General features: G+C 45.4%; 1 protein-coding gene across 4 annotated transcripts in view; it reads left to right on the top strand.

Annotated features, from left to right (window-relative positions):
- The window catches only part of ate1 (arginyltransferase 1), a 116,281-nt gene that overhangs the window by 49,453 nt on the left and 52,695 nt on the right, over positions 1-14,133 (top strand). For all 4 annotated transcript variants that reach the window (XM_083775253.1, XM_083775254.1, XM_083775251.1 and 1 more), the window contains one exon: positions 5,386-5,567. In XM_083775253.1, coding sequence (XP_083631379.1) covers positions 5,386-5,567 — 182 coding nt within the window. The remainder of the gene's footprint in view (positions 1-5,385; positions 5,568-14,133) is intronic.

The raw sequence follows: 14,133 nt of genomic DNA, 5'->3' as shown, positions 1-14,133 counted from the left end.
GTCTCAGTTTTAGTCATAGCTTAGCTTTCATTTAGTTTCCATTTAGTTTTTCTTTTGTTTAGACCAGTCATTAGTCCTACAACTACAACCCATCTCAAACCCTCACCCTAAACCAGGGGTCGGCAACCCAAGATGTTGAATGAGCCATTTTCGACCAAAAAAATTAATTCAAAATCTATCTGGAGCCGCAACATTTTTTTAGCCATAAAATGCTTATATAATGAAGACAAAAGGGCTGCAAGTGGATATTAGCCTATCTATCAAAATAAAAAGTGCGCTATGGTTTAACTTTCATTACGGGCCCGTTCGGAAATAGCGCACTGAGCGCACTGTGCAATGCAAACTAATATAGGCGAGTGCGCTCCCGGTGCGCATTTCCGAACGCAGTCAACGCACCCTCCATTATTATGCCATGTTTTTTGCATTGTGTTCTTACCCGTTTAATGTGATTTCTGTGTGTGGACATCGCTGGAGAGCTTCTCAACACTGGGCACGTAAAATGTCACTTTAATCTTCACACACAACTGCGCAGGCTCTCATCGGTGAGGCGTGTGCGGTATTTGGATTTAATGTAGTTCATGTTTGAGAATATCTGCTCACAACGTTACTCCACAAATACTCCAAATGCGAGTTTCTTCATGTTCACATAGTCTGGAAGAGCATTCCATGTTTTCCACACAAGTGTGTCGTGTTTTGGGAGGTTTACAATATCGGTATTTGCCTGTATGCTTAATCTGCAGTGACAAACTATCAAACAATAAAAAAGTAACGTTGAAAGACATTTCCAGGGAAAGCATGCTAAGTTTGCATGAATGAGAGAAAGAGGGCTGTTGCAGTCACAGAACTGCTGAAGAAAGCAGAAGGGAGCAAAGTCAGCAAACTATAACTTTTAAGAAGTGGATCGCAATCATCGCAGCTTTAAACTCCACCACTGCTGGCTGCTGCTATAGTTTCGTTGCAACACGGGAGATAATACAACGTCTATATGACTCCTTCATATACTGTAGTCACCGTCTGTGAACGGCTTGCCACGTTTTATTTATTGTTTGATAAGTTTGTCACTGCAGATTTAGCCATGGTGCGTCATGGCAACTGCAGCCTGTTTTATGCAATCGCTACATTTACATTGTAAACGTGTACATAAACATTCAGATTCCAAATATAAAGTACTCGCCACGTGTGCCACTGGTGTTAGAATGTTGCTGGTACAGCGATTAGCATTTCTGCATCCCGCGTTGTTTAATAAAAAGCATTTTTATCCGAGCTGTTATTTTGCCATTGGCTTTCAACTACGCGCCCCCAACCGGTGTGCAACTGTGGATTTCCCAACCCCGTTTGAGACAAGTAGCCGGGGCGCTCGGATAAAAATGCTTTTTATTAAACAACGCGGGATGCAGCAATGCTAATCACTGTACCAGCAAATTTCTAACCCCCGTGGCACATGTGGCGAGGACCTTATATTTGAAATCGGAATGTTTATATACACGTTTGGACTGCGATTGCGTAAAACAGGCTGCTGTTGCGTCATGGGATACTGCAGATTAAGCATACAGGCAATCCATCTTCTGCATTGGCTGTGAAGGCATAAGCGTCTGTCCACGAATTGTTAAATCCTCTGTTTTCGTCGGCTATCTTTCTTTTTCTCCCTGTAGATGTAGAAGCCATAGCGTAGCAGGCACCAGCCTCACACACGCACCGGTTTGTTTATAATAGTGTCAGGCGCGCAGCATGCGAGTGTGTCGCATGCTATGACGCGAATTTTAGTTGACATTATTGAAACTTAATATTTATTCTACACATTTTTACAAAATTGGGAAACTTAAGAATGTTTCTGTCACGTTTTGCCTCCTACAGAAACCATAAATGAAAAATAAAAATGTGAAAAAATAAACATTTATACATTTTCATCGATTTTTTTGTAATGCTACAGAGAGCCACCAGGGGAGTGCTCAAGAGCCGCATGCGGCTCTAGAGCCGCCGGTTGCCGACCCCTGCCCTAAACCTAACCTCCCACGGGGCAGCACACCTAAACCTAACCTTAAGCCATGTCTAACCAATGACTAGTCTAAACTAAGTATGCACCCCAGTGGACGAACATTTTTCGTTGTAGTTTTAGTCGACAAAATCAACACTGCCTTATGCTTGTTGTATATTGCCCTAAACAGGAGTTTGGATAGAGCGAGGCCCAGACTGATGTCTGGTCCATATGAGAGTGATTTGGGCCTGCCGTGCAGACTCGGGGAGGGTGGTTTGAAGCATTTCTTTTCTATGGGGGAATGTTTAGATTGTTGCCTCAAGTGACAAGGACAAAGCCATTAGGCTGTCCTATGAGGTGACACGCGGGTCAGTCAAGACAAGATCGGCCTTGAACGGGGATGGGGGTGGGGGATGGTGGGTGGCTGAGAACCACTGTATAAACAGACATGGCCCCGGCTATTACCAGTTGATCACCAGCATTCACCCTCACACAAAAACAATCGTACCGTTAACACAGGCGTTCTCCCTCTATTACACGCACGCACGCCTCCTCATCATACACACATTATAAGCCCCCAATGCGCTCACTTCTCTACTGACGACTCCTAAATGACACCGGGCGGTGGGGGGGGGGGCTCTTGACAAAGCCTCCAGTGTTTAATGGGGGGGGGGGGGGGGGGGGTTGGGGGGGGGGGGGCGATGCCAAGAAACTAACGGGGCGCCTGCCTGCACTGACGGACATTTCCCCCCCGGGCCCCAGACACGCATGCAGCGGCGCAGACAGGCCTATATGGCAGCAGAAACTTCCAGAGAGCCTCCGTCTCCAGATGTGGTGACGGAGGGCCAGCGGCCCCGGCGTCGTCATTCCTTCACCCCTGCACGGCCAACGGTTCTCCGTTTCACACCCCGCCCACCATGCTCGCTGCCTGGCCGCCGCCTCCCGGACCGGCCTGCAGTGTTGCCATGTTCGCTTATTATAAGCGACCATGGGCTTGTAACAAGCTACTTTAAAGTAGCTTGTAAATATTTGTAGTTGTGGCTTGTGTTTTTTTGGGGGGGCTTGTTTCTAAAGTGTAGTTGCTTATTTGGACTTGTTTCCTAATGTTGCGTTAGCCAGTGATTCTCACAGAGTGACATTTCCATGTCAAGGACCCCCAGATTAATGTATATGTCCAAGGACCCTACAACATCTAAACATATTTTGTGGCAGGGACCCCCATACCAGATTTGTGTTATATTTTCAAATAGCCTAGTCGCTTCTTTTGGGCTTGTTTTCATAGAACTGGTTGCTTATTTCTCTCACGCAATCTGGCAACACTGCAGGCAGGCGGTCTGTCGGTCACAACTTAATGTGGACCAAACCCTCTCTCTCTCTCTCCTATCACATGTCCTCTGATGTGGCACTGCACACTGCCACTTTAATCAACAACCCACACACTCGGGAGAGAGAAGGCATCCCTGGTGTGTGTGTGTGTGTGTCAGACAGGCAAAGGTAATCAGACCTGGGTGTCCCCCGGGGGGCTCTGAGCTGGAGGGGAGGATCTAGCTTTTGTTTTTACTACCAGCTCCGCTTTAAGCAGTCCCTCCGGAGGGGGCTAAAGCAAGAATGTGGCAAGGATTCACCCCATTGGTTGTGCTCGGCCCTCTTGAGGTCAGGGAGCGCTGTGTGTGTGTGTTTTTTTCTTTCTGTTTTCTTTCTTTTTTTTCTGTGCGCAGGTTTAATTTGGTCAGGGTGTGGGCTCAGTGGGTGCACTGGATTAGTAAGCTAGCTCTCCTGGTGTTGTGATAACTAGCAGTGTCTGCAGTGTTTAACTGGGCCCAGATGGATCTTGGTGAAAGAATGGGATCCCGTTACTCGTGCAGACACTTGGAGACACACACACACACACACACACACACACACACACACACACAACACACACACACCCCGAAATACCCTGGCTTAGAATGGCTTCTAAAAACCTAAACTCCCGCCTCCTCATCATCTAGTCTTAACCCCTCTGTGGATGAATGGCAAGTCAAAGTGACTTGATTGAAAAAGCCAGCGTGCAGATCGTGGTGAAGAAAAGTAATATGTGTCAAGCCTTTAACTGTTTTATTAATGGACTACACACTCGCAGTGTGCGTGCACACACACACACACACACACACACACACACACACACACTCAGGCACATTCTTGGGTGCACACATGGAGTGAGCAGACACAAACATATAGGGGGGAAAGCTTGGCTTCAGTCCACCGCCGGCTCGCTGGTGAAATGGATTTTGCTCATGCAGGGTCTTTTTATTAAAAAAGGGCCTCTCCTGGTGTGTTTCTGCGGCTAGTTACTCCCCCCACCTTATACACACACACACACACACTTTAGTTTACCCCCACCCTGCTCCTGATCTCGCTCCACATTTGGGAGCCATTAGCAGACTGAGCGTGAGGCTACTGTACACCCCCACACTTAATGTGCGAGGCCTGCCAGGGAATGGGCCCGGCTTATAATACATCAACTTACAGGTGTGTGTGTGTGTGCGTGTGTGCGTGCACGCGAAAGTTGATCCCCAAAAGAAAACAGTCCAGTTACCCCCCTCCCTTGTATGTGATTTATATATTTTCCATACAAACTTATTGTTCACTTGAGTCATGGTATTGCTTTGACCTGCAACCAAAGACCACTCTCTTCTCCCCCGACCCCCCCCCCCCCTCTCTCTCCCAACGAGAGACCCAACGAGTGTGCTTTTGTGAAACAAGCTACAAATAATCTGAAACCCTTTACTTACCCTGTACTTTTTGCTGGGAAAAAGTGCTCAAACTTTCTTCTTTCTTCCTTGATCTCCTTTCCCTTCTCCTTTCCTTTCTTTGTTTTCTTTGAAATATAACACGATGGGACTTAAGCACAAAAACCAAATTTCACGAATGTTTTTACTTGACGTGACAATAAAACTGATTCTGATTTAGTGTTGATTTCATCAACTATTACTATGACGACAAACTAAATCTAAACTAAATGAAATCTAAACTATGATTACTAAAACTAAGACTAAATATATTGACAATTTCGTCAGAAAATAAACACTAGACTAAAAGGAAGGGTGATTTTACACTTGCAGGTTGCATGCTGAAAATAGCAGATCTATAACACTGATCTACAGATCTATCGGCTATTTTCAGCAAGTGTAAAATCAGCCATTACAACGGCATCAAGGCCCGCCAAAATACATTTTGGGTCGACTAAATCAACTGTAGATTTAGTCGACTAAAATCGTATAATATTTAGTCGACTAAAACTAGTCTAAAACATTCCAGGTGACTAAAATGTGACTGAAACTGAATTAATATTCAAGATACTATGACTCAAACTAAAATCTAAAGATTTGCTCTCAAAATCAACACCGATTCCCTTCCCCCTCACCCAGGCGGAGTCGCCTTCTGACGGGCCAGAGGCGGGCTACGGCTCCTTCCACCAGCAGTACTGGCTGGACGGTCGCATCGTGGCAGTGGGCGTGGTCGACATCCTGCCCCACTGCGTGTCCTCGGTGTACCTGTACTACCACCCCGACTTCGCCTCGCTGTCCCTGGGCTCCTACTCTGCACTCAGGTCAGTGTTCTGTCTCTGGGCTCCTATACTCTGACCTCAGGTCAGTGTTCTGTCTCTGCACTCAGGTCAGTGTTCTGTCTCTGGGCTCCTATACTCTGACCTCAGGTCAGTGTTCGGTCGCCCTACTCCTCCTCCTCTCTCTGTTTCTGTAGGGCAGTGGTGTTTTCAACCGTTTTCATACCATGGTTTTATTTATTCTGCATTTGAGCCACAGAACCACCATTTGATGACATTTATAGCCTCAAGACTTAGAATATTTAGTCGTCGTTGGATAAGATTCCATTTCCATGCTTTATTGATGTTGGTACTATAGGCGAGATAACAGGCAAACGTTGATGAAAGTAACGATTCTTCTACATTCTCTAATTGTGTAGATTTCTTGTACATTTAAGTAATGCAGACTCTCTCTTGAGAGAGTCAAAATGAAACCAAATGGACCAGCAGGGGTCCATTTGGTTTCATTTTACGCTCTCAAGAGTTGAAGATCTATAAGGGTCCATTTGGTTACCAACTCTCCATCATTTAGCTGGGGACCACCTGGAACCCCCTCAACCTTGAGGAACCTTTGCGCCATGTTGTGAGCTTGTAGATCGGCTATTTTCACAGTTTGGGTCCAAGGCAAACGTCTTCATTTCTCTTTTGGATCTAGAGCTAAAAAGTTTATGAACCACTGCTGTGGAGAACGTGCAGATGATGATGCACGTTCTACAGTAGTAGTACTGGTTAAAAATGTTAGCCTATAATGAATGGCATGGCCAAAACAGGGACACCGGGGTTAATAGACATAGACATTTAGATCCTTGCATGGTGTAATGATAAGTAAGTACATTTAATTTTTATAATTTATGAAATATGATGGCTATTCACCAAATGGTTGTGGAGGTCGTGGTGCTATGCTATGTCGGGCAGATCCTGTTCTCCAGGGGTTTTCATAAATCATATTTATACTTAGGCTGTCTGCTGTCGTGAAAGTTTATAGTTATAGTTTCAACACCAAAGTAGTAGTAGTTGCTTCTGTGTTTATATTTGTGTTTCTCATAAGCGCACGTCCGTTGTCCTTCGAGTTTCACGGTCGTCTGCCGTCCAGCCTCTCCCATAACCTGACTCCACCAGCTGATGGCAGCAGTGAGTTCCTCCTCCTGGTCCCTCTGGGGCAAAGACAATGTACTCCGAGTCTCTGATCTAGAGAAAAACATCACTGAATATACCATAAAAAAGCGTTTTTTTTAATGAATGGTATTGATATTATGAATGGTGCTGCTGCTAGCGCAAACCTTCAAACAGCAGCTAATGGTCCCAGGGTAGATCTCTCCAGGGGGAGCCTATTATCGTTCTGCGCAATTGATGAAGACTAACTCCGCAAAACCATATCACAGATGACATCATCCTCCTGTTCATTGGATACAATTCCCACCACCTTTCTCAAAGAGGTCTTAGACGGTGTGATTGGAGATATCCTAAGAATTCAGGCGTCTTCCCAGACTCACTGAAGACTGCTGTAGTTAAGCCCCTTCTCAAGAAACACAATCTTGATCCCTCTGTTTTGGGTAACTATCGACCCATTTCAAATCTACCCTTTCTGGGCAAGGTTTTAGAAAAATGCATCTTTCATCAATTGGATGTGTTTCTACAGAACAATAATGTGCACAACAAATTCCAATCTGGCTTTAGGAAAGGTCACAGTACAGAAACAGCACTTGTAAAAGTAATGAATGATCTTAGGGCGTCTGCTGACAAGAAACATGTATCCGTTCTCTTACTTCTAGATCTAACGGCTGCATTTGACACGATTGATCATTCAATTTTAATACAGCGTCTGGAGCACTGGATAGGCCTGTCTGGTACGGCCCTGTCCTGGTTTTCCTCCTACCTATCAAATAGAAGTTACTTTGTCAATCTAGCCGAGTTTGACTCGAACAAACACGACATCAGTTCTGGTATTCCACAGGGCTCGATTCTTGGCCCTCTGCTTTTCTCCTTGTACATACTGCCATTGGGCGAACTCATTGCCAATCACAGTCAATTTTCATTTCTATGCTGATGATAACCAACTATATCTTTCTGTGGCTCCAGATGATCCCTGTGCTTTAGACCCGCTGGTTACCTGTCTGTCTAGCATCAAATGTTTCTCAACTTTCTCAAGCTAAATGAGGATAAGACAGAAGTTCTCATAATCGGTTCTAGTGAACAGAAAGAATCAATATTAAGCAGACTTGGCAACCTGACTGTAGAAAGTAACAGTACAGTAAAGAACCTGGGGGTTATTATTGATTCTGAATTGAATTTTAATTCACACATTAATCATGTTACCAAGATTGCCTTTTTTTTTTCTTTTTTTTTTTTAAGATATTTTTTTGCGGCTTACGCCTTTTATTGTTTTTTTTTTGAAGGGACAGACAGTAGGCTGACAGGAAACGGGAGAGAGATGGGGGAAGACATGCAGTAAAGGCCGTGTCGGGCTCGGGAGTCGAACCCGCGGCACACTGCGACTGGATTACCAGTCGGGTGCCCAGACGGTTACGCCACCGCCTGGGCCAAGATTGCCTTTTTTCACCTTAGAAATATTGCACGAATCAGAGCCTATGTGTCCTTGGACGATGCAAAAACCCTAATCCACGCCTTTGTTTTTTCTCGGCTTGATTACTGCAATGCACTTTTTTCAGGACTGCCTAAGAAAACAACTGACAGATTACAACTTGTCCAAATGCAGCAGCCAGAGTTTTAACTAGAACTAAGATGAGAGAACATATTACTCCAGTTTTGGCATCACTGCACTGGCTTCCGGTTGTTTTTAGGATTGATTTTAAAATTATTTTACTTGTCTATAAAGCTCTCAATGGTCTCGCACCTTCCTACCTACATGACTGCCTGCCTAAATATGTCCCAAACCGCCCCCCTAAGGTCTTCCACTGCTGGCCTGCTCGCTTTGCCTAAATAAATGGCAACTAAAAAGTTCGGGGAAGCAGCTTTTTGCTTCTACGGGCCGTCGGCATGGAACAAGCTCCCACTGTACCTTCGTCAGGCAGCCTCTGTAGACATTTTTAAAGCTCAGCTCAAGACCCACTTCTACAACATTGCTTTTAACTCCCATCTCTGCTGTTTTTGCCCCCTTTTCATTTGTCCTCTTTTTAACCCTTCAGTCTCTCTGACTCCTTCCCTCCTTCCCCTTGCCCCTCCCCCTTGCCCCTGGCCCTCTTAAAAGTATTTTCCTTAGAACAGTACACAGCGAGCGCACCATACCGTAGGTCAGGGGCGAATTCCTCGCTCGTCTGTCTTGATTGGCCGAGGCAGTGTAGCGTTTGTGGTTCGGCCGACGACAGTGCTGTCTGCCCTGGGATGAAATATAAGAGATCACACACACACACACACACACACACACACTCCCACAGCGTATATACACACACATACAGTACATCTGGTGTTTCCTGTAAAATGTAACCCAATAATGTGAGAAAGAGCCTTTTTTTAAATATTTCTGCACAGATGTGAGACTGGGTGATCTCAGTCGGCTTCAGTGTTGGTGGTGTGTACAGGTGTGTGTGTAACGTTTGTGAGCGTAGGGGAAGCCAAACGCATAGTGTGTGTGTGTGCGCGTGTGTGTGCGTGTGTATTCGTGCACATCCACAAAGGTGCAAGTGAGTCCCAGCAGTTGGGATAAGACGGACTCCCCCTCGTAACAGAGGCAGAGAGAACACCCTGCACATCATAAACACACATTTTCCCGTCTCTCTTTATTATTCCAAGAGTCTGGCTCCCAAAAGCAACACAAGAGAGCTCACTGTGCGGGACGGAGGGAAGGGTCTTCAGAAACGCCGGCCAGCGGGGCTTAAGTCCTCCCGCCTGTTTACAGACGCCGGAGCCGCAGGCTCTTTGATCAGGCCCTGGACACTCCCTGTCCTGATACTGCGGCGGTGGTGGTGTGGTCCTGGAGAGCACACCACCACCGTCCGCTACTTCAAGGCCGACATCACATAACGCAGTGGCTGTTCAGTAGACACTTCAATCCAAGGCACGTCACACAGGCACAGTCAAATCCAAACTCTGAGAATGTAGAAATGTGTCCAAATCGTTGTATACTCTCAATGTTAAGGATTTTACTGTGCAGGGCTTGACATTAAGGCTTGTCCTGTTGTCCGGGACAAGTAATACATCTTTCCGGACAAGTACATTACATTTGTTCTTGTCTGTTGGACGAGTGACTCTTGGTTTCACTTTCTGTGGTGCTCTTAGCACACTATTTGGAAAGCCAGACAATAATGCCAGACAATAATCACCATTCCAATATTGTTAATAGCCATAGAATGTCTGTGATCGTACATACTGTACATTTCATGTATTCCAAATACACAGCCATAGATCAGTCCTATCCGTGCACGGTTAGCAGGCTGACCACGTCGGCAGAAAGGAGTGAGTGAAAGTGTGAGAGGTCATCTGGTAGCAGAAAGGAGTGAGTGAAAGTGTGAGAGGTCATCTGGTAGCGTTGTCTTACGCCACTTATTTACGACGGGCACCTTACCCTCTCCTACGCACCTGTCGCCTGTAGGTGTGCAAAAGCCTTGCTTTTTATATGCCCGTTTTATACTTGCCTGATGAAGGTCTGAATAAATCTAACTCAAGTGAAGACAGTGTGCAGGATTATTTTTTTCTCTACTTCTCAGTTCTAGTTATCCGACGCACCTGTCCATTGCAGGTGTGCAGAAGGACTTTTTCTTGAAATCCTTTTACTGGGCTACGCAGCATACCGGCGGGGGCTGTCACTGTTTGGTGTGGGAATAATGGCTCCTCCCGCCGCAGAGTGCCATGGAGATCTTTGAATATATATTCTTTCACAGCGAACGTTTTTTAAGCCATTCAGGACGGGAATCCTTTGTTGTGTTTTTAAGCATTATTTTAAACTTTAGCTATTGAAAAATAGCAGATCTACAAACTTGAAAATGTGGTGCAAATCTATGAATATATATTCAGACTGAACGTTTTTATCTTTGCTTCTATACAACATATTTTCAGATGGGGGTCAGATAATTCTGGGGGTCCTTGACATGAAAAAGGTTGAGCACCACTGACATAGAAACAGGTTTGTCAGAAGACATTTCAGTCTGCCCGACACCAACATTCTACTGCCCATAAGGTATGAGCAGCATGTGATACTGCAGTGAGAACAGCAGAGGGAGGTGTTGAGGAACTGCTTATGAGGTCGTTGGAGACAGTGTAGTAAAGACCAAGCCTTTTCAGCTCCAGACCCAAGAGAGACATTATAGACGTGTGCCGGGGACACTACTAAACTAGTGAAAGTAGCAGCTCTACAAGCTCTCAACACTATTTACATTGCTACTTAAACTTTTTTTGTAATTGAAATTAGATTTGTTTTTATTGTATTTATTAAATACTTTAGAAAAATGTTTGAATTGTTTTAAATTTTTGTTGCTTTTTGCCACTAATGATAGTCCGGCAGCCGAGGTGGACGGGTGGGACATTTTGTATATAGTCTTTTTTATTGGCCTAAAATATTATCTACCGGACTATAAGCCGCACCTGAATATAAGCCGCACCAGCTAAATTTAGGGAAAAAACCAAATGTGTACATATACAAGCCACACTGGACTATAAGCCACATAGAGGCCATAGCCGGCCATAGAGATGGATTGATTAGGTCCCCTAGTGGCCGTTAGCTGTAATAATCCATAGATTAGCCGCACCGCAGGGTTGAAATCATGGGGAAAAAGTAGCGGCTTATAGTCCGGAAATTACGGTATATATGAATCCACTTTCTGACTGGCTGTTAGTATTGGGCGGGACATGGCCAAAACATTTCCGGGGGTCCCCAGCCAAAAACGTTGACAACCCCTGGTGTAGAGAGGCCCAGAGCACAGGAGGGGTGCAGCATGGGGCATAAAGAGATGTCTCTGAGACACTGCCGTTCAGCGTGGGGCATAAAGAGATGTCTCTGAGACACTGGTGTTCAGCGTGGGGCATAAATGGATGTCTCTGAGACACTGCCGTTCAGCGTGGGGCATAAATGGATGTCTCTGAGACACTGCCGTTCAGTGTGGGGCATAAATGGATGTCTCTGAGACACTGCCGTTCAGCGTGGGGCATAAATGGATGTCTCTGAGACACTGGTGTTCAAAGACACCAGCTGCTGTCCAGCAGGGGGGGGGGGGGGGGTGTGTGTGTGTGTGTGTGTGTGTGTGTGTGTGTGTGTGTGTAATACCCACAATGTGATTAACCCATTTAGATCACATCTAGACGCATCTGTGTCAACTTATAGCTTTTAACCATTATTTTAAACTTAGCTGTTGAGTGAAAATGAGTGAAAATGTTTGAATATATATATATAAAAAACGACATATAAACAATTAAACATACGTTTATCAAGGATTTAGAAGACATTTTATAGAATCTGATCGATGCCGGGCTTAATGGGTTAATATGATTTACTGATCTATCCGGATTTAAATATATTTTCTACAGATACCCTTATTTTGCTATTACACTAAGTTTTATTGTGACTGCTAAATGGTCTTTCTAAAATGTCTGTGTTGATGCCTTCGTCACACACTACTGCGTGTGGCTACTGATTCAGTGAATCATCTTTTCTAGAATGTAATGTTTTCGTCGAAGATGTTCAGAAAACCTGCGCGGCGTGCACTATTGCATGTGTGACGTACATTGCTTTTGTGCGTGTGTGCATGTGTGTGCGTGTGCACGGCTGTGCACGCACATCAGTATGAGCCGAGCGGAGGGCTTGATAATTGGCTTGTGTTGGAGTGTCAGAAGGCTGAAGAGGGGATAATGGCAGACTCAAGCTGCTGCCAAGGGGGGTGGGGAGTGTGAAGGGAGGGAGGGAGGGCTGCGGAGGAGGAGGTGGTGGGGGGGGGGGCTTTTTGTGAATGGGGTGCCCTCACCTCTCCTGATCCCTCCCCATTCAGGGCCCGGTTGGCCCTTTGTGGAGAGGGATGGGAACCCAGGAACCTGGCAGCAAGTGGGTGACCTTCTAGCACCTCAACTCCAGCAGCCTCTCTCTCTCCCCTCCCCGCCCCCCTCTTTTTCTTCACCCTCCTCCTTTATATTCTCCTCCCACTCTCTCCACTCTCTCCCCGACCTTGGGTCCGGGCTTTGTCCAGCGTCGTATTTTTCAGTGCATCCATTTTATTTAGGACCCCTTTCTCCCTCTCTCTCTTCTAGTTTTTTCTTCTTCTTCTTTAAAATAAAATACAAAATAAAAAAGGGAATCCCCCCCTCCCTCCACACCCTACTTCATTTGATTGGGTGAAAGACAGAGGGGCTGGAAGGAAGGGTGAAACAAAAGCAGAGAAGAAAGAGGAGTTGGAATCTAGTTATGGAATGGTGAAGGAAATGGCAGAGGGAGAATGTGAAAATGGGCTTCAGCCAGGGGGATAAAGAAGGGATGCAATTAAGGAAGGCTCTATTGGGGAGAAGACATTTACTGTATTTGAGGATGCTGTGTAAATCTCCCTGAGTTCTAAGTCTTTATTTTAACACGCCTTCTCTCTTGCCACCTTCTTGTTCTTGCTCTGGGACTCAATGCCTATAGAGAGAAACGCTTGTTTTTGTGCAATCGAATGGGAACAGGAAAAGCAGCTTTTTTTTATTTATTAGTGTGGCCATTTACTTCCTTTTAGCCATGGACCCTAGTAGTTTGATCTGAGACACATTCATCACTGCCATGATTAATTTATATCCTGGTGTGACACATCAAAGACCAAATACATTTGATTGGAGGACATTTGTTTGTTTGTTAACTAGTGCTGTTCCAATATTTAATTTACTAGAACAGCGCCCGTTGGGGGGGGGGGGGGGGGTGATCATGTGTGATCAATAATGGCTAATAAAGGGGCGTGGTCGCGTATCATTGTGATGTCAGAACCTCATTGTGATGTCAGAACAGGCCAGCTCCATATATGGAGATCTAGGGTTGATCAGTGCCCGTTGGGTGGGTGTTCAGGTGTGATTTTGATGTCGGAACAGGCCAGCTCCATATATGGAGATCTAGGGGTGATCTGGATTTGGGCCCAGTCCGGAGCCCGGGCAGAGGCTTTCGTTCTTTTTCTGGACAACCGGTGCTCCGACGGACTTGACACCAGGCACTGCACTCCCTGTGGGGTTTGGAACATGTGTGTCGAATTTGAATTCGGTGGAGCGAACGGTTGTGTGGATGGAACACAGACGTGTTGCATTTATATTGGGATGTTTTCAAATATTCTATGGCAGACCTTTGTTGATCCCGTGAGGTAAATTCAGTTGTCATGGCAGTACCACAGTATGAAACGCAGCACAGATGACAGGAAAGAAGAGAAGAAAATCGATGCAACAAAAAATGTAAAAGGAAGAAAGATGAATGAATGGTACGATGAATATGGTATCAAAATCCAAAGAATTATGGAATGGTGAAGGACATTAAATTAAGGTTGAGTGTTCTTACTTGGACGGACCTCTGCCTGGATTTCCTTGTGTGATCCAATAACAGGTGTGTGTGTGTGTGTGTGTGTGTGTGTGTGTGTGTGTGTGTGTGTGTGTGTGTGTGTGTGTGTGTGTGTGTGTGTGT

The sequence above is a fragment of the Protomyctophum parallelum genome (assembly GCF_964188405.1).
Source record: "Protomyctophum parallelum genome assembly, chromosome: 10".
NCBI classification, from domain to species: domain Eukaryota; kingdom Metazoa; phylum Chordata; class Actinopteri; order Myctophiformes; family Myctophidae; genus Protomyctophum; species Protomyctophum parallelum.
Note: the sequence above shows the minus strand (reverse complement) of the source record. Positions and strands in the feature narration are given on the sequence as shown.